General features: G+C 35.9%; 1 protein-coding gene across 3 annotated transcripts in view; it reads right to left on the reverse strand.

Moving 5' to 3' along the window:
• Positions 1–26,498, reverse strand: part of LOC141348658 (RAC-alpha serine/threonine-protein kinase-like) — a 29,627-nt gene extending 3,129 nt beyond the window's left edge. The window contains exons 1-13 of one of the 3 annotated variants that reach the window (XM_073852933.1): positions 26,321–26,498; positions 15,959–16,107; positions 12,004–12,132; positions 11,734–11,845; positions 11,468–11,594; positions 11,059–11,190; positions 10,818–10,883; positions 7,317–7,385; positions 6,994–7,119; positions 6,699–6,827; positions 1,912–2,126; positions 840–927; positions 646–748 (exon numbers count right to left, since the gene is read on the reverse strand). In XM_073852933.1, the coding sequence (XP_073709034.1) occupies positions 646–748; positions 840–927; positions 1,912–2,126; positions 6,699–6,827; positions 6,994–7,119; positions 7,317–7,385; positions 10,818–10,883; positions 11,059–11,190; positions 11,468–11,594; positions 11,734–11,845; positions 12,004–12,132; positions 15,959–16,004 (1,342 nt within the window). In that variant the 5' untranslated portion in view covers positions 16,005–16,107; positions 26,321–26,498. Of the gene's footprint in view, positions 1–645; positions 749–839; positions 928–1,911; positions 2,127–6,698; positions 6,828–6,993; positions 7,120–7,316; positions 7,386–10,817; positions 10,884–11,058; positions 11,191–11,467; positions 11,595–11,733; positions 11,846–11,999; positions 12,133–15,958; positions 16,108–17,177; positions 17,317–26,320 lie in introns of those variants that run through there. The other 2 variants (XM_073852932.1, XM_073852934.1) reach the window with 2 other exon arrangements.
• Between the last annotated feature and the right edge of the window lie 851 nt (positions 26,499–27,349).

A 27,349-nucleotide genomic window follows, 5' to 3' on the forward strand; every position in this document is an offset into this window, starting at 1 on the left:
TTTCATTGCATTTTATCTACACTGCATATTTGCTGTGCTTGCATAATAGGGGAAATAAAATGTAAAGGTTGAATCCATGCTTGACAAGCTCCTCTGTCAACATCTCCACAGGCCTCTTTCCTTGTGGCTGGTGGTATTGTTCTGGACCACCATGTCAATAATGCTTCTGTAACATTCAAAATAATCTTGATTGTCCACCTAATTGATCTCAAACTTCCAATTTTAAAAAATGTTTGGACATTTACAGTAAATAACAGAAGTTGTCCCAGGATGACCAAAAATCTATACTATCAACAACAATCATAGTACAAGACGTACTATGATAGATACACGTCCTTTGATAGAATGAAAAAATGACAGAAGTTTGTTTGTTGTGTTTGGACAAATGGTACATCAATGTTTGTGATTTGTGTAAAACCTTTTTCAGATATTTTAAAGTATTGGTTGGGTGCATTAACTATTGTGAAAACATTTGAGAGTTTTGTGCACATTGTTTTGAGAAAATTCTTTGCATGATTTGTAATTTGTATGAAATGAATGAAAACAAAGTTTTTACCTCACTGTGTTTAAAAGTTTGTTTGGAGAATTGTCAAATCTATTGAGACAAACTGTAATTGAGAGTTTTTAACATTCAGGGGGCATCACCTTGGCCTGGGGGTGTGATGGTGATGGTCTGCCCTGTAAACTCCACATCAAAATAGCGAGTGTCTGTTTCTGAGGTTACATGCGGCTTAAATGGTGAAACAAGCTGTGGAGAAAAAAAAAAACAATATTATATTTAAGTGGCCTCTCAAGGCCTCAAGATATTTTGTCAATAACCACTTTCTATTATTATTCACCTTTTTCTCATAAACATCTTGCCACTCAATGCCTGCAAAGAACTTATGCTGCATGATTTCTTTCGCATCATCTGGACCTCCACCTAACCTGCAGAAAGAAAACCCAAGAACAAAATATTTCTCATAGCTTGTGATTCATCTTAATCTAACATATCATTTGTAAATCCATCTGCTTATTAGTTAATATCATGAATGTCATTAAATAAACCACTCTTGTCTCTTACTAGCAGTTTTACAGTTTTTCACATTTGTTAAAAACACTAAACCACATTCTCTGAACCAAATTCTCAATAGCCTAAATCAATTTGTCATATAAATCAATCTTTCTGCAAAACCTTAAATAAGTTCAGGCAGTTTAGACACTGCTCGCAGTTCTCATGCACTCTTTTTGCAAAACTCTAAACAATCTTGCTCACTAAAACACAATTTGCTCTGTGATGAATTTGTAAAACCCTACATACAATAAAGCAAAAGCTAAGCACTTTTTTTTTTACACTGTACATTTTATACACTGTATTTTGGTCATTTCAATATATTCTTGTTTAGAACTGTCACAACAGAATGTTTTTTTGCTGATGGTTTTTTCTAATGTTTAGAGAGTCGGACTTGTAACCCGAAGGTTGCAGGTTCGAGTCTCAGGTCCGGCAGGGATTGTAGGTGGGGGGAGTGAATGTACAGCGCTCTCAGTAATATGACTGAGTTAAGTTCCTTGAGCAAGGCATCGAACCCCCAATTCCTCCCCGGGAGCCGCAGCAATAGCAATATGGCTATCTGTATATTGTTGGCAATATTTAGCCACAGTTGTATTACTGCCAGTGCAAGAAATAATGTTCTCTTTATTTTACCAATATTTTTTAAAACTTCATTCAGGATCAAGGTTCCTTGCAAAATGCACTAATTTAACAAAAAATAAAAATCAATTATAAGACTCACAGACCTCCCAAGTGATGTTATGAATGATGTTATACTTAAGAGAAACATCCATCATTCATCATGAATTCTTAAAACAATGCACATGTAGAAGACCATACAACAGTAGAAGTTCACTAAAACATCTAAACAGGTCTCTCACCGTTGCTTTGGGTCTTTATGGAGCAGTCCTGACAGCAAAGATTTTGCCTCAGGCCCAAGTGTACGAGGAAAACGGATCTCATCCATGAGGATCAATTCAAAGAGTTTCTCATGATCCTGGTTATAGAAGGGCAGCCGGCCGCACATCATCTCGTACATGACTACACCCAACCCCCACCAGTCCACTGCTCGGCCATAATCATTGTCCTCAAGAACCTGAAAAAGAGCAGCAGAGAACCAAAAGTGGGGCCAAGATGTCAATATTTTGCTGGTTAGCATGGTAGATAGCTAAAATATAATGGAAAAAAGTGTGATTTTTCAATGAAAAACATTTAAAAGCTGCTTTGTATTTGGACAAAATCGTTTATTAATGTAAATTCATGCTAAATCACAAATATTTCATTACAGTTTAATAGATGTATTAACAGTGATTTTTTGGAATGCACGTAAAAGCATAAAATGGCTGTCTTCTGCCTTTCACATCACAGCTTGGCTTGACATGACATAAATTCTCAACATCTCAATTAGGTGTGTTCAACTTGAAGCGGCACTGCACGGGCTGATTGTGTATGACATCAAAGTACCATGAGAGCGATTCAAAAGCATAAGGAGCCGTCTGCTTTCTAATTGCTCTCGCTATACTTTGATGTAATAAACAGAACGTCTGTGCAGCTCTGCTTTAAGATAAACGCTCCTATTATTGATTAATAACATGACAGATCAGATGATTGCATGTGGAACTGTTTAAAATTGGAGGTGGCATATTCCCAAATATACCCCTAAATGGTTGAAAGATGGAAGTCAATTTCAAGTCAAGATACTTTTTACTTGTATATCGATTTTCACAATACAGATTTAGTGCCCACATTTAGCAGTTACAGTTTTTTACAGACGCTAGGACACATTTCTCAATACTTAGGTCACTTTTGCAAAACTCTTCACACAATTCTCCTAACCGACTTTCAGCTTGGCAAAGCAGTTCATTTCACATTCAAAATGCACTACAACTACCAAAACACTTTATTCAGGTCTCAAATAAACTCATTCTTCCAGAACACTAGCAAAGGTTGACAGCCGACAAACACACTTTGTCACCCACAAAACAATGACCTAAAAAACACTAACAACATGTAGCATTACACAGTGTTTTCTTGTGTAAAACAAGGACACATCTCTGTTTATAATTGCAATATATATTGTTTATAACTGCAATATATGTTACTGGAATGAATCAGACATGATGCAGAATTCGTCAATATTTTATGTTGTTTATTTATTTTTATTTTTTTGCACTAAAAGTAATTCCAAAATACAAGAATTTGTATACACACCATCCACTGATACAGATACAATAGTAATGCTAATCTACTCACATTTTTAGATTTGAAATATGTTTCAATAAAATATTGCTGTTGAATTTTGCTGTCTTATTCAGTTTTGCATTATGTTATTGTTTTGAACAAAAGTTTAACAGTTTGGAAACAGTATGTAAGCACTTGCAAAATGTCCTGTGCGTACAAAGATTTTTGGCAGTTGTTGTGTCTGAGTGAGAAAAGAATTCATGAAATTTGACAGATGTAGTCATTGAATGCATTTTGTGCCAAAACAATGATAATTGATCCTCAGTTTAGCCCACATAGACTTCTGTTGTTCTTACTGTGTGAAGAGTTTTGCAAAAGTGACCTAAGTATTGGGAAATGTGTCCTAGTGTCTGTAAAAAACTGTAAGAGCTGAATTAATTTACATATTGCCAATGCTATAAACAATCACTTAGCTGAGACTTGCTATATACCGTAGCACATTTATGTCAAAATATGTATGTGTGGATATATCTTAAGCAGTTGTAAGTTGGCATTATTAATCTATTATGCTATTATATGGAAATAAATAGAATAATAGATTTGGGCAATCATGGCCTTAATGGTTAGAAAGTCGAACTTGTAACCTGAAGGTTGTGGGTTCCAGTCTCAGGTCCGGCAGGGATTGTTGGTGGGGGAGTGAATAACCAATAACCAATAACCATAATGTGTGTGTGTGTGTGTGTGTGTGTGTGTACCTGGTATTCATCACGTTGTGGGGACCAAACGTCCCCACAAGGATAGTAATACCAGTAGATTTTGACCTTGTGGGGACATTTCTTAGGTCCCCATGAGGAAACAGGCTTATAAATCATGCACAATGAGTTTTTTTGAGGAAGTAAAAGTGTGCAATCTCCTGTGAGGGCTAGGTTTAGGTGTAGGGCGATAGAAAATACGGTTTGTACAGTATGAAAACCATTACACCTATGGAATGTCCCCATAAAACATGTAAACCCAACGTGTGTGTGTGTGTGTGTGTGTGTGTGTGTGTGTGTGTGTGTGTGTGTGTGTGTGTGTGTGTGTGTGTGTGTGTGTGTGTTCATTACTGTGTGTGTGCATTTGGATGGGTTAAATGCAAAGAACGAGCACAAATTCCAAGTATGGGTCACCATACTTGGCTTCACGTCATGTCCTGTCCTAAATCTGTAGTGACAAACATGAACAGAAATTTGGTGTAGTGACAAACATTAATATAAATATATTTGTAGCAGGTGCAAGTTATTACATTATGCTGTGATATGGAAATGTGTATGGTTTGAAAGGTATAAAACCTGTACAATTTCAATATGGTGTAGTGACAAACCTTAATATGTATGTAAAGTATGTGGATAAAGCTGGATATTTTTAGTAGTTGCAGACTGAAATTATTGATTCATTATATGGTGACACATGTGAAAGTTGTGAAATCTAAATGTTGAAGGAACAACTGTACAGTACAGGTCAAGTTGTCCATCACACTGCTGCATACACCTTAAGTGTAGCCGGGATCTGCATACAGATTGTTTTTCAAGAAGTTTTCAAAGATAGCCAGCACTAAACCAAAAGGGCAGATAATCAAATCCAGATAGCATGCTCCTGAATCTGATTACGTTATAACGCAAATAGCCACCACTTAAAAGTGTATAGCCCCTAGTAGAATGAGCTCTTGCATTCAATATGGTTCAAAAGACCAGACATATTCAGAACCCCAAAAATAGAAGACTCACTTTGTCTTCTTGCACTTTCCTATCGGCAAGAAGGCATATAAGCAAGCTATCAGTCACACATTAGCCAGAGCGTCTATGAACCGCAAGGGAAGTGCATATCCCATGTCCACTAAATCTGTGAGAAACTTGTTATGCACCCAATGAATGACACCACTCCTGTGCTCTAATTGAGAAATAAAGGTATGTTTCACACGTCTAATTTAGAAGCAGGTTTAGCACTGCTTTTTACCCTGTGCTATGAAAAGCCTGCTACAAAAACAGAGTTAGCACTGCTTTTGCAGTGTTAACAGAACGTTAACCCGTTTAGGAATGTACCGTATGAAATGTTATCTTATAAACACCCAGAATTAATTGTTAACCCTGAATAAATTATAAACAGTGTTAAATGTGAAAAAAGATAACCCAGGATTTGATTTACCCAGGGTTTAGAATGACCAAGGGTTAACCATAGTGTGAAAAGCCATTCCTTGTTTGTAATAAAACATTGTATTCCATTCTAAGGAAAGATAAAATCCACTTAAAGTGAGTTGCTGAAACACAATAAAACTCTGAAGATGGCGTGGGAAAATGAATCATCTTCCTGCAGAAGACAAATCTAAGGAGTGATAGCTTGGGTGCATCTTTTTTAGCCAATTAATTGGTGTCATTCTATCTACCTTTTTTTTAATGCATAAGTCTGTGTAAGCTGTTTTCTGTGAATATGCGAGACTTCTGATTTATTACCTGGTGTAGAGAAATAATGAGAACAAAAACAAAGTACAGTAAATAATAAAATATTTTGCGCTTCATATCAATGTTTTTAAAATTAAAACAATACAATAAAATAATATGGGAAGAAATAATAGTTTTTAACATCAATCAGCAAAACAAGCTGTTTTTGTACAGCTAGAAATAGCTTTACAAAACAGCTATTTAATGTGTAAGCCTAAATAGCTGACACCAGACACATTACATTTCCAAATGACCACGCCTGCTCTTACAGGAAAAGTAAGGTTGGATACAGGTTCCAGACAATCTTAGGAAAGGAAAGGAAAGGAAAGGAGGTAATGTGAGGCCAAGTATGGTGACCCATACTAGGAATTTGTGCTCTGCATTTAACCCATCCAAGTGCACACACACAGCAGTGGGCAGCCATTGCTGCGGCGCCCAGGGAGCAGTTGGGGGTTCGGTGCCTTGCTCAAGGGACTCACCTCAGTCGTGGTATTGAGGGTGGAGAGAGTGCTGTACATTCACTCCCCCCACCTACAATCCCTGCTGGACTTGAGACTCGAACCTGCAACCTTTGGGTTACAAGTCCGACTCTCTAACCATTAGGCCACGGCTGTCGGCTGCCCCACAAATCACCACACCTGGAGGGTGTTCCCATAGTGTCAGCTACTGACACAGTGTCAAGTGAACCTATGAAAGGGAACCTAAAATTTTCAAACAGCCAGAGAGAAATATGTTGAGTAAAACATACATTGTATGACCGTCCAAACCACTGCGTGTTTTGCTCTTCCCAGAGAGCACAGTGGAGAATAGATGGCTCTCTCCAGATATTAGATACCTATAAATGTTTCAATTGTTAGGTTTAACAGGGTTAACTAAAGTACATCTTCTACAAATGAGAGATTCCTACCTGTATTTCCTCTATTCACTGTTCATACAAAAAATATTAGAGGGTGTATTTACAATCTTTTAGTGTATGGAACTCATTTTACATAAGTTTCATACATTTTTTTTACCTCTGGAGCCAGATACTCTGGTGTGCCACAGAACGTCTTCATCGTTGCTCCCTCTGTAATTCCCTCCTTGCACAGGCCAAAATCAGTGATCTTTATGTGGCCGTCTTTATCCAGCATCAAGTTCTCCAACTACCACAGAATAATTATATTGTTAGGTGATATATTGGTTTGATAATGATACAAGTAGCATTACACCAAAAACAACACAACCAGCTTTTTGACAAGTCATTTTACACATTTTACATAAGTTAATAAAAATGATTCATCTTGTGTGGAAATTTTTTTTCTATCTCACCTTTAGATCTCTATAAACCACATTTTTCTCAGAATGAAGGTAATCCAGGGCTGAGACAATCTCTGCCCCATAAAACTGTGCTCTCTCTTCCGAAAAAACACGATCTCGTGATAAATGAAAGAAAAGCTGTGATGTAAGAACAAATACCCCATAAATATCCCAAATGATATACAGTAAGACCATTTGGAATTTTGAATCTTCTGGGTCTAAATGTATTCTACTTAGTACACACATTATTGGAATAAAGCATTTGATTGCATGCAAATTAAAAAAATTTTTTAATTTGAATAAACAATATAAACTTCACCTTTACAAGATCTCACCTCTCCACCATTTGCATACTCCATAACAAAACATAATCGGTCATGAGTCTGGAAAGAATACTTCAGACCCTGAAACACAGAGGTGACTTTAGGTGTTGTAACATTCACTATTAATGAAATATTTACATTTAATCTCTATCATTTAGTCTTAATATTTTGACTCCAGAGGCAGATCTACAGGGATAGCATGGGGTGGCAACTGCCACCCTAAGAAAAATCAGAATACTTATGCTAATTCAGAGATCTTTAGAGAAATCTGATCCTATCCAGATTAGACGTCTGGGATAGAATATTATATTCCACAACACTTCTCCTGATTTATTTTGACCTGTGTCTAACTATTTTCTTGTGTCACGTTTTAACTGCCCAGTCAACTTTGATAATTGTTACGAACCGGACAGTGTTTTTTTTTCTTGTGTATGTTTTGTTGTTGTTGTTGTTGTTGTTGTTGTTCTGTCACTTTTAGCGTTTTCTAGGTACCGCCTATCTTCGGAATTCTACTGGCTGGTGTGGCTGTCAATCATCGTTGGTCACCTGTGACGGTGTGTGATCTCTGCCAATCGCGATCTGCCTAGAGACCTTTAAATTAGAAGCGGCAAAAGGAAGATGGAGAGTGTGTTTTGACCAAGGGGCAACCTCCCGCTCTCTCTATTGAAACCAACACGGAAGTGACTTAAACTGCAATTCATCGACTGGCCACTAGAGACTGGCTGCAGAAGGGAGTCAGTCCCATTGACTCCCCATGTTAAAATGCCCAACTTTACAGCAGAAAAAAGTATGTTTACAGCCTGGTTCAAAAAGTGGTTTTGGTCTATATAGCTAATTTCCCTCTTCATGTCAACTGTGAGGGGGGTGAATTTTTTTTATAACTCATCCGTTTAAGTTATATTAAGCCTTAAAGTTCTGCATAATTAAGGGCGTGGTCACTTGAGTGACAGGGGGATTGCCGCTGCTCTCACCACTGGCGCGCTAGGCGGGCGTGGTTTCAGCAACCAGCTCCACCCACGTCCCGCCTTTTTGCCCATTTTTGATTATCCGGGAGTGACGCGCGGTGACGCGATTCCAAGATGGCGACGGCCGACTCCCGCCCACTATAGGCTTCAAAATAGCGCTTCAGAATCCTACGGGTGACGTCACGGACACTACGTCCATATTTTTTACAGTCTATGGTTTTGACTTGTCGTGTCACTGGCAGTTTATCTGCTAAGAGACTAGCGTGAGATTTGTTGGAATGACCTGTGTAAAGTTTTGTCACTTGTGACATCTGCGTTCACGATGAACGTTATGTGTCTTTGATAGCCCGCTTATGCTCCACTTAAACTTGTGATCTAATTGCTGACTTACAGCAGTTACAGACAAGGGAGACGTGGAACAGCCTAGTAAGTCACGTGACATACATACCTTGCACGCAGGATTTTACTCTGTATAGGCTCTATGCACGCGTACTTCCGCGTTTGACGCAAGGCTGCTATTCCGTTTCCGGTTGGAGAGGTTTGAAGCGGAGAAAAACGCGATTATGGCAGAGTCGACGAATTTTACTCGGTGTTTGCAAGAGTTGCCCAAATGTACAATCACTGATGTGCAGTACAACGCCACAGAGCAAACTTGAGAAAGGTTTCAAGTTTTATGTGTGTTCGTATCTGTGCAATTATGAAGGTAAATTCAGCTAACCTGAACCGCCTGAACTGAACTGCTATTATTTTTTTACGATTCGTCCAGCAGCAGGCGTGTTTGTAATTTTGTCTGAAAGTGTCAGGTAAAATCAGGGCCACAAATGAGATCTCAGTGAACGCTCACTGCTACCGCTCTATGAGGAAAGCAGAGACTCCACACCAACTGAGAGTAGAGTAGCTTAAAAGTGACGTTCAAAGTTCTGTTGGACATGTTCAGTCCAGTTCAGTTTTTACTTTTCTAACGTTACCACTGTTCAGCTTGGATAACCACAGCTGTTATCTTAGCTAGTATGGATGATTATTGTACAAAATAATAAGAATAAAAAATGTAATGCAGTTCTACGACAGATGAATAGCACTGCATTATCACTGCTAATTATAGCTGAAACAGTGGTAATGGAGATACAAGGCGGCAAAGTTGGTTTTATAATCACACATTCTTTAGGAAACGCGTGGAAACTTAGAAAAGTGTTAAATTTAGCAGATGCTGTACACTGCGGCACACAGCAGTGGTGGCTAGAGGGGCTGTCCTCCCGTCTTTGAAAAGATACTTTCATACGTTTAGATGTCATTTTATATGTTTATTTAATATAATAAAGCAAATAAGCATCAACAATATGAGTGGAGTCTGTTTTTGTGACTAACGTTACCGTAGTATAGAAGACAATACAAGTTATTAGAAAAAATAGTACACAACACTCTACAATCGCGCCGGAACGGAAGTAATCCAGCATCCTTATATTCCACCGGAAGTACGTCATTCACCGCCGTGCATACAGCCTATTAGACACACTAGTTAAGTGAAGTGCGCTAAATGTGTATTTTTGTGTTTTTTTAGTTAGAGTAAGTTTAGGGCGCTTTTGCGCTGAAGATTTCTTTTTCATATTTTTGTTTCCTTATTTAGAGGACTGGGTGGAGACAGTGGGGATCTTTTTGTTATATTTATTTCTTTGATTTTCTTGCGCTACTTTCAGTTCCTCTCCCGTTTGTCTTGGTTATATAAATTATTATTGTTTATTTTGTTTTCCTAAGTGTTTGTAAATACTCATGGTTTTGGGAGCAATAAATCTTTTGCGGTGCTAATTTGATGTTCTGCGTTTCTCTTGCCACTTTTACTATACGCTTCTTCTTTTGGTCATCTCAATGTTACTCCTTTTAAATCCCTAGACAAAATTTCCATCCAAGGTCGTAACAATAATAGAAATAGTTTTTTTGCCATCTGAAATCAATAATAAGTTCAAGATCACATTAAGTGTAAGAATGTAAGAATCTAATCTTCGTTAACTATAACTTCTGAAAGACAAATTTTATGTTGGCTTGATAAAGTCTTGATAAATCTTAAAATTGGTTTGAAGGTCAGGATAGATCAATTAATATTAACAAAACAGCTTCTGTATGTAATAATTATAAATCTGTTCTTACAAACCCAGAGACGATGTGTTTAATAGACAGTGTCTTGGTGCTCTGGATATTGATATTTTGTTATTTATTTGTAATTATTACCAGTATAAATTAGGTTATTTTGAAAGAAATATTCATGGACACAAATGTTTATGCACATTCCCAAGAACTATACATGGATGCTTGCTTTAGTTTTGCCACCCCGCATAGTCCTTATGCCACCTAATAAATAATACTCTAGATCTGCCCCTGCTTAATAAAATTATTATTATATATATATATAAAAAAAAAAATCCTGTAAAAAAACTGGACCTGGAATGTTCCTTAAATTACATATACTAGTATATATGACAAACTGTCATAATCGCTAATTCTAAAATATCTCTTTAATCTTTACGGTCTCTCTACTATGATAACATCAGCTTACTGTTAAGAAAGGGTGTTTGGAGTTCTGGAGGACCCGGTTTTCAGTAAGTGTGTGTGCTACCTCATCCTATAAATAAGTAATGACATAACATTGTGACATAAAATGACATTAACTTCTTATATGAATAACTACACTTTATGCATACAATTAGAACTTTCCAAAATACATTGTTCAGGCAAATACACAAAACAATGTTTAAAGTTACTGGAAAAAGTAAACAGAATATAAGCAGAGGACCTACTTTTGCTACTATCACCTCCTTTTTAAGAATTTTCATGGCATAGTATTTGCCTGTGGCTTTCTCCTTCACCAGTATGACCTTACCAAAAGTGCCTTTCCCCAAAAGTTTGAGGTATTCAAAGTCATGCATTGTCTACATAACATAAAGAAACATATTTTAGAAATACAGTTTTAAAACATCCAATATCACTTTAAAATTCAAAAATATATTTTGCACAGAATATTTTATTTAGTCTTTTTTCACTATCTGAGCAAACTGAAGTTCACTTCATCCTAAACTGTTTACTTAGAGTTGTTTTACCTTTTTTAAAATTAGGAAAAAAATATTTTAACCTAAAGAAATATACTTTATATTTCAATTTGTATACAAACAGTAGAGAGAGGACAAGAAAATAAACGGGTACTCCTACCACTTTGAGTCGAGGTTTGGACAGGTACATCTCCATGTCCATGGTGTCAGATGAAGAGTCCATTCTCTCTTCCTCCTGCTTCTGTAGACTATCTGCCACAGCCTGGATAGCCTTTGTCCACTCCTCTCTAATGAAAAAAAAAAAATTATGCAGGGTAACTCTTATTTTACTGCTTTCTTTTGTTCAGTGAAGAGTGCTATGATGAATTCAAGCAAAACAAATGAACAGTACTGTATACTGTCTGCTTCTGAATATAACATACCAACCTTTCCTCTGGGGTCTCAACATGAAAAGTCCGTTCAATAACAGTAGTCCACTGCAGGCACCGAATAATAAAAGTGTTTGCCTTCGGTCGCTCTGTCTTCATTAGCTGACATTCTAAGAGAATACAAGAGAGAGAGAGAGAAAGAGTGTTTTTTTTTGTTATTTTGGGATTCTTAGGGGGGTTAGAAAAAGAAAAGGGGACAAATACAGCAAACAAGCACAGTGTTTGTGTGTGTTCCGCTGCAAACTGATAAAACAAAACGGCTACCTACGGGCCACTGAGAAGTTATTGAGTGGAGTTTCCAGCTGGTCAACATCTTGTGGCCGCTCTTTGTACCCAATAAATGTTCCATCACTCTTGAGTAAGAAATATCTTGGTCTCCATGTTTTTATGTATTCTCCTGGAAATAAACAGATCAGTGGAACAAAGCACTTCCAAACATGACATGGAAACATTTATGTATTAATATTTTAGTAAATGTATGTTCTGCTAACATGGATCACTAAATACATAAATACATACACTATTATGTTATTATTATAAAGAAACATTTAAACACACACAAAAAAACTTTTGGTGATATATATAAAGAAATGTTTTTGATGAAGTCTGTTATGCTCATTATGTATATATGATGTTATATTAACATCAAGATTTTCAGTTATACAAAAAGTTATAAAAGGAAAAAAAAATAAAATGGGAAGTCTTTTTTTATGTGTTGTCATATGTAATGTGCTGTTACTGGTTGCCATTTCTTGTAGCTTTTTTATTATTTAATCACCTTTTCTCCTAAACAGTTTTGTGGTGTGACATTTGTAATAGCAGAAATTTTCCATGTAGTCCCCAAGTTAGTTGTAAAACTGCATGATATGGGAAATATACATAAAGCTTAAAATACAAATAAATTAGTTTTAGATTAAGTATAATGTAACACCACTCCACTAATAAACTTCCTCATGTAAACTATCCAAATATTTATCTTATACGCTATCATAAGATTTAGTGTCAGATATTTGCTTTTATTCAACAATAAAAATTACTTTCCTGTTACACTGCATAAGAATTAAAGGTTTACAATCAGGAAATAAAATAAGAGTTATAAAATAAAATAAGTACTAAGGTTGAGTAGTACTGCTTCTATTCTAATGTAGACACTCAGGCAGCCAGTTTCTATGACAAATTCTGGTAAACTACACAATTTACAGTACACTTGTCACAGGCTGTTCTTCTTTAAACCACACAGACAGCAAGTCTACACCTACGACTAGTCAATTTCTTCTTGTTGGGGAAGTACCCTGCAGTACTTTAAGGTAAATACTAGTAAAAGGGGCATCCCTGAACCCTTATAAAAGAGAAGGTTGAGAACTTTCACCATAAACAGTCTTTACTTAATCAGCTAATCTACAGTCATCAAAACAAACAGGAAACTGCTGTTTAGTTCTGAATAACTCACTTAAGATAAGGTTCACACAAACTCAACTAGAGAAAAAAAGAGAGAAAAACACTAACATCAAATAAGACCAAGATAGTCTCTGTGAAATGTAGATGTTCACATTATTAATCAGTCGAGAGTGGATGTCATACACCTGCATAAATTGACCCAAAAACAACAAGAAGCCATTACTGCTGTTGGTGTTTGGGGTTTTATGGTTGTATATTCGTTTCTGTGTCTTTTTTTATTTTAAGGTCACCACATTAGTGGGACTTCTGGTAACTAAGTTTCAGATTCTTGAAAACAGGAAGCGACACAAAAGATAGCATGGCCACAAGCAGTTTAAAAATGAGCTACTGCTATTGCTGACTCATATCTGCACTGATATACACACTTAAACATGTGAACAATAAGATCATAACACATGATCGTACAGAGAGGGTGTTGTTGATAATGTATTAATGTTGTTAAATGTATGACAAAAAATATTTTTTTATTAAGAGGCATTTTTGTATATGTATCAATTTTTATCTTGTGTCAAGAAGCTTCTTCTGAGAAAATTTAATTTTCACTAGTGATATATAATCTGATAATAAAATAATCAGTGTGATATATAATTTTATAAACAAACGAAAAAAAAAAAACATCAACAAGTTTGTCTGAAAATTGTTCTGTTCCAGATTAAGCACAGACACCGTTTTTACTCAGGGACTTCCTTCTGCTTAAGGGCATCAGCTAAGTTTATAGACAAATGAGCAGAGGAACACTTAGTTAGTAAAGGGGATTATAAACAAGTCTTTAGGTGAGCATCTTTGAAAACAAACAAATCCAACTATACTAATGAGCAAAATAAAGTTTTGATGAAAAAATATATATGCAAAAAATTAACAGATGAACAAAAAATATTCAATAGTGTCCTGCATGCCCCCAGGGCCACACATAGGAAAAAAAAACCTCCCTAAATCCCTTGTGGGCAAAACAAGCCTGCTGCCACACTAAGCAGCATAAATCCAGGCAAAGGCAGAACTGCTTTTCATCTGGGCCTAGAGTGCCATTACGGGTGGTTTCTGTCTGCATAGCTGAACTGGAATGACCTTGTCTACAGAAGCACACAGCCCTATACTGTCCGGGAGTCCATGCCTCATAGGCCCTGGCAAAATGAGGATAGTAAACACCCAGAGTGCCTCAGGCTTTATATTCAGCCTTTTTGCTGTTTTCTGCTCTCCACACCCTCAGTCTTTTTCCTATATACTGTTGCATCTGCCTATTTGGCCCAATGACTCTGATGCTCCGTAGTTTGCAAGGACAGACATGCGCTCAAAATGTCCATGCTTTGATGAGTGCAACACAGTAATATCCTCTCACTGACACATACAGTACATGCATGTTGGCCGATGTTAAAAACACTGAATAAATAAAAAAAAGAAGGAAAATATAAAAGGATGTGATCTTTTGTAAAAACTATAGGCACATGCAGCCTTTTGCATTGTCACTGACGGTGTGTACACTGGTGAAGAGCGAGTGGAGCAGAGCAGGCATTTTCAGTTAATTCCAGTGGAAGCTGAGCTTCACACTTGCAAGGTGATTTGTGGAATTGACACTGAATTGTAGAAAGCACTGAGAGCAGCTCAACTCAATACAAATGAAGAGAGTAAAATGTCAGGCAGAAACAAATAGCTGTTAAGTTTCGGTTGTGATGTTTGTCTTGAATTTGTATAAATATGCAGATTGTGCAGCTTCTGTTGGACTTAGTGCATAAATCCTAATGCAGTTTGGACTCTTATTTAGGGATGCACCGAATGTTCGGCAACCGAAATGACTGTATGATGACTGAAATCGCGAAATGGCCTTAAACCATTAGTAAATAAACTACAGAACGTTATGTTGTCTAATACACACACAAATTGTATGCATTCTGACAGCTCAGCACGAGCGTTAGCCAGGGTTCAAAGTTCAAAGCGCAAGGAAAATCTGCGCTGAAACAACATAATGGGAATAATTCAATAATTCAATAATGCTGCTGTCAGCAAAAAGCAGTACTGAGGTCTTTTTTGTGGGTTTCCGCCAAATTAAAAGTAAACATTCATAAATGTTAACATTGTAATTTTACTGTTGTTCTGTAAAAAAAAAAAAAAAAAAAAAAAAAAAAGTAAGACAAGAATAATGATAATAATCATTACAACAGCTCTATTAATACATTTATTATAACATTCTCCTTTGCTCAGCAAGGCTGCATTTATTTGTACATTAAAAAACACATTCTTAAAAATGGCCAAAGTATATTATTTGACTAATTTATTAATTTTAAGTTAAATTGTGCTTTGTTGGTAGGCTATAATGTCTACTAGAATGTTAAAAATGTTCAGTGTTAAGTAAATATTTTTAAATTGTTGTTTTGTAATTGATTTTTTTTTTTTTTTTAAGCGAGACACATTTTGGCTATTAAATTTATGCAATGGTGGAAAAAATTGCAAAAAAACATGGGGGAAAAAACATAAAAAAACGTGTTTGGTAATCGACCTTCGGCCCAGTGTTAAATTTTGTCCGGCTTTGGCCAAGAATTTTCATTTTGGTGCATCCCTACTCTTAATTGTGAGACAGGCTAGGTTTTTTTTTTTTTAAATGTTTATCTGTGCGGCACTGCTTGGGACTAGGTTCATAACCACCCCTTACCTGGATAACTAACATGATTTAATAAAGATGATGTAAACAAAAAAAAAAGGAATTTGTTTTTGCTTGTTTCTCACACAAGTATTGCATCTGAAACTAGGGGAAAGCTTCATAGAATGTTTACCTCTCTTATGTAGCCATCCCTCTTTTATAATGACAACATCACTCATTGTGGCTGGAGAGAAAACCCTCTTGTCCCTTTGACTCGGACCAGGATCAGAAGGTGGGAACTGATGGATGTCTCCTGCCTAGACATTAAGCAGGACAGGTGTTCTGTAGGAAACCAAGGAAAAAAAGTTTCTGACTTATAAAGCTGACTTATATTTTTAGCTTTATCCCACTGTTTAAGCACAAAGCATGTTTGCACTATCCAAAAATGTGATTCTTACTGAATATATTGACATTGCATCTGGACAAAAAATAAAATAAAAAATAAAATAACTGCATAAACCTCACTTTGAAATGTTTTGTGCTATATTTATTCAATTAAATCATAACCTTTTGAAGTTTAATCGTTACATTGAACCATATTGCAAGTCTTAAATGTAAGACTTTTTAAGGACTCACAGAAACCCTGTACAAAACATTTAAACATTTAAAGGAATTCAGTTCAATTCAAATTGCTTTAAATTAAATAGTTTTTTTAAATAATAACTTTAACTTTTAACTTTATAATAATGATTTTAAGTAATTTAATTGCTTAACTCCATTCATGAGTGGTGCATTTAATCTGTATGTGTATATTAAATGTAAAGAAGAATTTAAAATAATTTTGTTTACTTAATTGATTCATTGTCATGAATCAATTAAGTCATGGTCAAGAGTCAATGGGAAATTGTGTACACAATTAAATTTATTCACAACAAAATTCTTTAATAAAATTTTGCGTATATATTTTGCCACACTGTTTAAAAGGCACAACAGTTAGAATATAGTATTAGAATAAACCAGTTGGGGAATAGCTTGAACTGTAGTTTTTGAGGTCTGACTATTAAAACCTGCTGCCCTTCATGCACCCCACAGCTATGCAGCCTCTGGCTGCTTGGAATGCAGTGAAAAAGAACGGCGTTCTCCTGCCTCAGAGCCGTCTGAAACAACAACTCCATGTGAACTTCCCCTCCCCCTGCCTCAAACATCAGCAACTAAGAGATGCAGGTACTCCTCTTACTCAAAACGTGCATGCACTTACACAAAATGAAAAGCAAAGTCTGCAAGCCCCCCAAAAAAAATTAAGAAAGAAAGTTAGCTGACATGCAATCACATAATCTTTAAGAACCGCTGTAATGACAAAATGTCTTAGACAAGTACACACAAAAATACACACTGAAGAACCATTTACTCACAAGGATGCCAAGCAAATGCAAGAGTTCACACAGACCTACAACTCACAGGCACAACTACCTTCTCTAATGTTTCTCTCTGTCTGTCTGTCTCACACAAACCCACACACACCAGGAAAGTCTTCACTGTCTGCTGCTGCCACTGCAGCTTGTCTCTGAGTACGGCCCCTCCCAAAGCCGCCAAGCTGCAGGAGAAAAAGAGAGAGTAAAAAAAAGTGGGCGGACGACCAAGCCTGTGCTCAATGCAGCACTCTATATGAACTCAATGGCCTCACAGAAGGTCACGTGTCACAAATAAAGTGAAAGAGTGAGAGACAGAGGCCCCTGAGGAGGCCACTGAGGCCACTCACCTCATTCAACATTTTAGCTTTCGCTCGTGTCTCAGTGAGAGGAAGAAAGGGAGAAAAAGGCATCAGTCACCTATTTTTTTTTTATCAGTAGCCAGTACTGTATTATGCTCAAAGGTATATTTCATAACTGTATGTGGAAAATGTATTTTTTTATATTGCATGCCAGCTCCTGGTTTGCCTAGTAAGGTTGTCTTTTTTGTTTGTACATACATACATACATACATACATACACATATATATATATATATATATATAGGTTAGGTTTACAATGAATGGTTCTGGCTTTATGAAGGTGAAATTTACCCAGAAGACAAAGCAATAATACAGTATGGACAAGATTACTGTCTTTAGAATGAAAGTCAGACAAAAAAATTATAGGTTCTGTCATTTCTATCATTTTGTTAAAACAGAAAGATATTAATATGGTAACTCTTGACCAAAAAGACTTTGAGAATGGGCAATGACAAAACAGGTGTAAAATAGATTCTGCATCAGTATTACAAAATGAACACAAAGAAGAGAAATTATCAGAGAACCTGCTCAAGAATAGATTACAAGGGTAGTATCTATGAACAATTTTGAAATGGAGTTCTTTCATTTTACTTGGAATAAAAAGACTATGAGGAAAGGTCCATAAGTTTTTCAAATCAGAGTCCGGATAACATATTCTCCATTTAGATTGTGCTTTAGAGGGACATCCTGGAATTGAAGAAAGAGCATTTCTGATAAAAAAGTTATTGCATTTTTTATCTAATACATGAACTCCATTGAATGTAAGTGTAGGAAAATGATTGTTTATACAGCCATAACATAAATGAGCTTTAAACAAAGTTTTCAAACTGGCAGGTATACTTTTAATCACCTTATTAAAATCTCTTACTGAGATTGTTGCACCTTTTAAAGACACAAAATCAGGAAAGGAAATAAGGTCCCCATGAGCATTGAATAAATCAGAAGCATAGAAAATATTTTGATTCACCCATTCAGTGAAAAAAAGGGATTTGTTACCAGACAATATATTTTCATTGTTCCAATTCACTAGTTCGCTTTTGCATATAATAAACAGCGTAAAAGTTAAGCGTGTTTGGCATGCTGTCCGGGAGAGGGCTCCGAGCTCGGTAGTCATTCCCGAGCCCGGGGCACTCCCCCTGCCCAGGGAGAGGGGTCCGAGCTCGGCATTTGGCCCGAACCCAATAGCGCTCCCCCCTAGCTGGAGGTGAAGAGAAATAAAAAGGGGGGGGTGGGAGGGATGCTGGAATCAGAGATAGCTGAAGGTAGGACTGCTTGGTTATTTAAAGGGACTGTAGTAATTGGATAGGGAGAGTGATTGGATAGGGAGTGATTGCTGATGATGAATTGGCCGTGTTAATTATCTGCGCGAGCTCCTCCTGAAATTTGTTAATGAAACATCACATAATACATGTGTGCGGGGAGAAGTTGTGTTTAAAAGCAATCTTCCAGGATTCTAGGGCTTGTTTATGAAAATTTGAGAGTTTGATAGGTAATTTACTACACTTAAAGTTACAGGACAATATAAATTTAAGGCCACCACAACGTTTGAATATTAGGTTGGGAATCCAAAACCAGGGTAACTCATTATTAGATAAACAATACTTAATCCAGTTAATTTTGAAAGTCTGGTTAATGGCTTCAAAATCTATCGCATTAAGACCACCCTCCTTATAATTTCTTATGATAGCTTTCCTTTGAATATATTCTGTCTTGTTTTTCCAAATAAAGCGGAATAGTAAAGAGTTAATAGATTTAATAGTTTTTTATATTGGAAAGTTGTTGCGGTGTGCAATACATAGTGCTTTGTTTATATTAAGTATTAAAGTATGGCGAGTTTTTAATGCCTTTTCAGAAGAAGACGAAGGCGCCTAGCCTAAAGTTGATTTATTCGTCATAACAAATTTTTAGAAGAAGTTAAAAATTAAGGAATTAGCCTGTATTCAATAGATGGGGCAATACGTTTTTTTTTACTTGTGTTAGACTGCCGATCGAAATAAAATAATACTTGATCATCTTTAAAAATGAGAGAATCACTGACATAATTTAGGCTATTGACTGTATAAAAAAGAAACTATTTAAATTTGCAGCGTAAACTTATGAATTGAAAAAGCCAAGAAATAAATCACAACAATAGAGATTTTTACTATCAAGAAAAACGTTTGATAAAATTACAAAATTAATGCTGAATGATATATGACAGGGAACACTTCCCCGCTATAGCTGCGCTTGGTGTCAGTGACAAATATTAAATATTTAAAAAATCTTTGTGAAAACAAATGGCAATGACTGGTTCTTGGATTCTAAGATTATTATCTTTAGACACAGTCTGACACTTTTTTTGCCATGAACAGACCCAGACCTACTGGGCACGATCCGACCAAATTCCATTCATGACAGTCCTGTAGCGTGTCGGCTTTAGTTTCACGAATTTATCATGTTTGGTTCGCTAATCAGCCATTTTAACTGAAAGATGAAGGCGGTGATATTAATGTTGTCCACTAGATGGAGCCACGTGATAAGGAATCTTCTAGGCCTTATATTTTTGAGTTCCCTTCGATCAGTGGGACTGACAGCTAGACATCAATTTTTCCCAGTGAACTCATCTGGCCACAGCACACATGTCCACTGTCTCTTTGACTATCTGAGATGAGCTCTGGCCCAGTGAACCAGCAGCATCACTTGATATATATAGCTTTCTGATGAGCCAAACCTGATAATCTTACCTATTACTAATTTACCCTGCTCACAAACTGTTCCAAAACAGCTTATTTGGATATTCTATAACCCTTTTTTATTTTGCCTCTGTCCCACCTTTTTTTTAGTGTGGTGTAGCCATCAAAATCAAAATTCGTTTATATTTACAAAATATATTTAAGTTGGTCAGTGAAACTTTGAAAATCTTTTCTTTGTACTTTTGTCAATTAAATAAAAGTTAAAGAGAATTATCAAATTTGCAGATTCCTGATTTGTATTGCATTTTACAATTTGTTATTAAATGATTAAACATTTATCTGAAACATTACGTATTGTTCTTGTGATTTTTATTCATGCTGGAAAATGTATTAATTATTTAAAAAACATTGTGTCTATTTTGTATTTTTTAGTCATCAAAATAATTGGATAATAATATGAAAGTGTACTTTGATTTTTATTCTTAAGATTTTTTTCTATTGATATAGTATTCTGACAATTCAAAACTTATGATTTCATTCTTAGCTTTATTCCATGTGCAAGGAGAGTACGAACAGTGCCTTCAGGTGATGAGATTTTAAAAATAAAAACAATAACTTTATTGTTTCACAGAAGAAAGAAAATAACAATAGGACTGAAATTAAATTAAAATGATTAGCCTATAGTGATTACTTGGTTTTGAAGTTCTTGATTTTCGTTAACTATCCCTTTAAGTAATATGCAAATACATTCCTTTAAATAAAATAAAACACAAGGCTATATATTTAAGATATTGTTTTTATTACTTATGTTACTTGATTTTAAATAAACATGTTCATCTTTGATTTTTATTGTATGAAACTGGGGAAATTACAGCTGTGCTGACAATGTATTACAAATTCAACAAATCTAACAGAGACATATCCTGTGCTTCCAGGTCAGAGAGCAACTGTCCATCAAAAGCTCATTAGCCAATCAGAGTAGATCGCTGTTAAGCCCGCCCCCACGAGAGGTTTGTGCCAAAACAGCAAACGAAAATTTGCGAAGCGTAAGCGAAAGCTGTGGCAACGCGTTCAGAATCCATGATTCGCGAAAACTATTCTTTGAAAATCATTAACAAAGAATGAAGCATATTTGAAGAGCATGTTAAATTCGTGCGACTGAGTTCATTTTTTCATTTTCATTGTGTTCTTCTTCTTTTGCAGTGGCATATTTTTGATCGTTTCTTGGAAAGTTACGTTCAGTTTTATAAAGTTACGTTCAGTCTTATTGACACAAAAATAATCCCATACAGGAACGCCCTTTCACAATTTTGTATCACTCCGCGTGTTCTAGCCGGGACCGTTTTTTTCCGAGTGTCATGGTGGACGTCCAAATCCCGTATCATTTTATAAATAATACTCTTTGTGTGTCACAGAATGTAGTTTTAAGAGGTTTTCAGGCGAGAATGTACTTGTTGATGAACAGATATTAACGCTTTCTTCAGTAAACATTCAAACTAATGTCATATCATCGTGAATATGAATAATGAATGCTTCATCAGATGCAGGTACGTTAATGACTCGCTCAGTCCATCTCTCTGTGATAATACTCAAACATGATACAGTGAGGTTTTAATACAGTAATACAATAGGCTTTCAATGAAGCAATTCAATATTCCTTCATTACTAGTTCTAAAGTGACGTTTTGGAATTAGTAACGAAGAAGCTTATGCTCAGCTGATCAACCGTCAAACTTTGATTTGAATTCATGGCGGAAGGAATAGTTCGCACAAAAGAGGTTTTTTTAAAGACACCCCGTTGTTATTTTTTTTATGCATTTACACACTCGTGCCGTCCAACTGTTGTATAAATGCAATATCACACTCGTAGACTTGAGATATGGCTGTATATCGGCACTCTGTGATTACCTACGGCACAATCACAACCGTGCCGATATACAGCCATATCTCAAGTCTACTCGTGTGATATTGCGTTTATACAACAGTTGGACGGCATATATATTATATATTTATATATAATATAATATTTATATATATATTTAAATATATATTTATTCAACGGTTCGTTCTGGTTCTCAAATCTGATTGGTTGAGAACCGTGAGATATTCTACTGGTATCGCTACAGGAATGCCCTTTCACAATTTTGTCTCACTCCGCGTGTTCTAGCCGGACCGGTGCGTAAATCTCTGACAAGCTACGCCATATCGCGCTAAATATCGAATGCGATATTAAGCTCGATATGGCGTAGCTTGTCAGAGATTTACGTCTCTGTGTATCAATTGCCGCTCCAGCGGAACCTGAGCGGAACGCACGTGATGGAGATTTACTACTAATCAAAGCACCGGCTTCATTGACTAAACGCGCCTCACAATATCGTTCGATATATTGCACAGCCCTAACTGACAGTTAAACTTTAAGTTAATTTTCTTCAAGACCACACCGTTGTTACCTCGCGTGAGAACTGTCATGTCGTTTTTAAGTTGTTTATCGTCAGAGATGCGCTAACAACATTAGCGCGAGTGCTAACTGAATGTGTGTGCGTCTCTGAGTGAGAGAGAGCGAGAGAAATAGAGTATGTGCTTTCCGTACATAATAAAACGTAATGTTGTGGAAAAAACATGGACATAATCTGTCATTTTTATCCTGTTGTTTACCGTATGTATTAGTTTTGCCAGTGTCACTGTAGCTGTGGTTATTTAGCTGTTTTGGGCTGTAAGGACCTTTGAAATAACTGAAATGTGTGGCGAAGTGATATAGACATGTACTGCGGTCAAAAGCTGCCTGGAACTACGTTCGCCGTGCGTTTCCCTGAAAATAATGCACACCTCTAGAACGTTAGTCAGCCAATCAGATTCAAGCATTCAACGGCCCAGTAGTATAAATAAATTTATAAAACGGTTAGTTCCATTCCTAAATTCTGATTGGTCAGCAGCTGTGTCGTATTCATGATACGGCACTGCTATGACCACTTCACTCAAAGGTTTTGTGTATCATTGAACCCCCTTAGCAACCACCCTTAGCAACGTAAACACAGCTGCAGCAGTTAGGGACTACTTTTTACAGTGGAAGGCAGTTAATGATTTTACTTTATGAAAACGTACAACTTAATATATATAAATTAATATATATTTTTGATTTTATTATTTTTATTGTGTGGTAACCGTTTTATTAAAGCAATAAGGTACTTGAGGCCGTGCTGTATCATGAATAAATCACGGCTGAAGGGGTTGCTGGCACTCCGCTTCGCATCGTGCCTAACAACGCCCTTCAGCCGTGATTTATTCATGATACAGCACGGCCTCTCGTACCTTATTGCTTAAATATATGAGCAATATCACACTCGTAGACTTGAGATATGGCTGTATATCGGCACGGTTGTGATTCACCGTAGGTAATCACAGAGTGCCGATATACAGCCATATCTCAAGTCTACGAGTGTGATATTGCGTTTATACAACAGTTCGACGGCACGAGTGTGTAAATGCATAAAAAAATAACAACGGGGTGTCTTTAAAAAAACTCTTTTGTGCGAACTATTCCTTCCGCCATGAATTCAAATCAAAGTTTGACGGTTGATCAGCTGAGCATAAGCTTCTTCGTTACTAGTTCCAAAACGTCACTTTAGAACTAGTAACGAAGGAATGTTGAGATGCTTCATTGAAAGCCTATTGTATTACTGCATCAAAACCTCACTGTATCATGTTTGAGTATTATCACAGAGAGATGGACTGAGCGAGTCATTAACGTACCTGCAAATGATGAAGCATTCATTATTCATATTCACGATGATATGACATTAGATTGAATGTTTACTGAAGAAAGCGTTAATATCTGTTCATCTATTAAGGGTGATTTTGCTGCTCAGTGCATTTATTCGCTGTGGCAAACTTGTTGAAGCTAAAAATTAAAAAAATAACTTCCGCTTAACTTCAGTTTAAAAGTCCCAAAGTCACTATTAACTGCTCACTCATAACACGGTCTCTTGTCGCCATCTAAAGGCGGAACAATGTAACGTTAACTAAATTCACCATCACGAATGTAAGCACGTTACTCAATACTAAGAACTATTATTAAATACATTATTTAAAATATAGTTTATATAAATTTGTATTTATTGAGTAATAATATTTAATAAACAACAACAACAAAAACAGGCATCAAAAAGTTGCTAGGCAATTCAGTCAAGAGTAAAGGCAGCATTCAGCGTTGAATTTACATAAACATGCTAGATGAACTATCTTCTTCTCTGGAACAAATAATAAATTATTGAGAGCAAAGACTGCCCGTTAGATTTACCCATAATGAATTACATGTCATGTGTAACCACTACAGAGACATCAGAGCCAGCGGTAAATTCCAGAAGATCTGGCCGTGGTGAGAGCGCTCTGAGTGGATTGATGAGTGCAGAACGCCCCCGGACTATATGGCTCTCGCACGTCCGAAAACGACGAAGCAAATTTTCAAACAGACATTATCTTTATTAACAAACTGCATATTTGAACTATAAACAAGTACATTCTCGCCTGAAAACCTCTTAAAACTACATTCAGTGACACACAAAGAGTATTATTTAATAATAATAAAATGATACGGGATTTGGACGTCCGCCATGACACTCGGAAAAAAACTGTCCCGGCTAGAACATGCGGAGTGATACAAAATTGTGAAAGGGCGTTCCTGTAGCGATACCAGTAGAATATCTCACGGTTCTCAACCAATCAGATTTGAGAACCAGAAAGAACTGTTGTATAAATATATATTTTTCAGCATTCATTACTGCAGTCTTTAGTGTCACATGATCCTTCAGAACTAATTTTAATAAGTTGATTTGGTTTTTATTTTAAATTGTAGTAATGTTTCACAATGTTTTCACTGTATTACTGTAATGATCAAATGAATGCATCCTTGGTAAGCATATAAGACTTCTTTAAAAATTATTCTAAAAAACGTTTACCCAGTAGTGAATATTAGTAGCATAGAGTTGAAAACTACATATTTAGCTGCTGGTCACATGAGTTCATATTTACAATTAATTTAGGACAATTGGTGTGTAAATAAATAATTAAGGGATTATTTACAAGACAATATATAAAATAATTTCTAAATATAGAATTTAAAATTTCCACACACAGAATTTAAAATTATTCTGGGCAAGACAACATGGTCCTGAATTACTGCCTTTAGAGGGTTGTTCCCTGATGAGAGCCATCAGGTTTTTCAGCTTGATGACGAGAAGTTTTTTTTTTTTTTTTTTTAGGATTTTCTTAAAAGGAGGACATAATTGCTCTCAACTAAACAGCCTTAAATATTTCTTAGAGGATTAAATGTTAATTGGATGTAGGAAAAGTCATGAAGCATCTAAGAGTTACTAACCCTAATAATCTAAATGAACTAATAAATAATCTTCACAAAAAGCAACCCATTTTATCTGATTTAAAAAATCCTATAAATTTAAATAAATCCACAGGGCTAGCTGGTTTAGATAGACAATTGTATATTTACATCAAGCTTTTTTTGTCCTTTTTTCCCCTCCTACATCATAAACATCTTTTCCAACTTCACACAGAAAACGTAGCTCTTGGGCACTATATCTTGGTTGACCACCACATTGCGCAAATTGTACACCAGACACAAAATAGCCTACATAAAAACTGTTTCAAATAAATAAATACATAAATACCTGTACTTTCAGCTGTAATCTTGTTGAACGAGTTCTAATATCTTATATATATTCTAATGTCTGTCAACATGTTTGAAGTCAAACATCACTCTAATTTATAATTCTGGCGTTTGATTTGCTGGATGCACATAGTATGCACTATCACTCCATGCATCTCTATTTAACACTTTTTAAAAGTCATATGAAAGCTGCTGTATTTAACTATTAAATTAACAACAACAACAAACCCTGGTCATCTGATTTGACTTCTGAAGAACAGAGTTTTGGCAGAATCTCACCATCTACCCTTACAAAGTTAACAAAAATTATGTAAGCTCAGGCAACTTCAGCCGTGATGCATTTAGATCTCTGAGGAACCCATCTCATGTTCACTTCACCCCAAAACAAGACTACTAAAATCTATATGCACAAATGTACCACATAATGTCATACCCCAGGACTTCAGATGTGACTTTTGCTCATTTCACAAATTCTTCGAGCGTCCTCGCGCACAACTTATTTCCATAATGTTTTGGGTAAACCTATGTCCTGCGAAATTCTTCCCGCTCTTATATCGCTCTGTATCTCCCTTCAGCACGACGGTTATTTCATCCTTCATTTGGGTTTCCTTCATTCGTTCGGTGTGGTGCAGTAAAATGAGCAATAAGTTGCGCAGGCGGTGACGTCAGATTTTCTTAAACAGACCCAACATTTCCTCAAAGAGACCTTACCACACTGCAAAATGTTCCATTTAAAAATGTCGGTGGGTGGGACTTTACAATCAAATATTGTTGGCCACCATGAATAATGTAATCCAGTGCACCCTAATATCTGTGTAGGCTGAATAAAATATAAAACAATGAACAGATCATTACACTGTAAAATGTAACAAACTGAATATACTGAATAATTTTTACTGAATATTTTAGGCCTAATGAAAATATTACTGAACTTTCCTTTAACACAAGTTATGTGAACTCAGTAACAGATTAGGCCTATACAAGATTGTACAAGAGATTCTATCAACACGTACAGAACAACAACAATAGAGAATAAAACATGCCATAAAATAATAATAAATAAGCAAGCTAGAAAAAAAAACAAAGCAAAAAAAGTATGCAAAATTAAATATTGAAAGTAATTTTTGACTTTTTAAAGATGTTTTTGTTTTTATGCCCATCAAAGACAAATTTCTAGACAAAATTATAGTCTACTAAAAATTGACAGTAGCAGTAGCACCCAATTTTTTGCATACGTGTATAAAAAAAATTGTACAAAGTAAAGTTCTGTAAACAATACTTAGATTTTTTTTCGAAATAAACCAAATAAATAAGTAACCGAGTAAAGCCTGTAACAAATGGTTAACTCAAACAATTTTTTTTTTTAGATTTCTGTTATGTCAGAGCTTATGGTGTTTGTCATTGTGCAGAAGAATAGAACATGTGGTTAAGTCAATGATAAGCCAAACCCTAAAACAAAAAC

The sequence above is a fragment of the Garra rufa genome, chromosome 13 (genome assembly GCF_049309525.1).
Source record: "Garra rufa chromosome 13, GarRuf1.0, whole genome shotgun sequence".
NCBI classification, from domain to species: domain Eukaryota; kingdom Metazoa; phylum Chordata; class Actinopteri; order Cypriniformes; family Cyprinidae; genus Garra; species Garra rufa.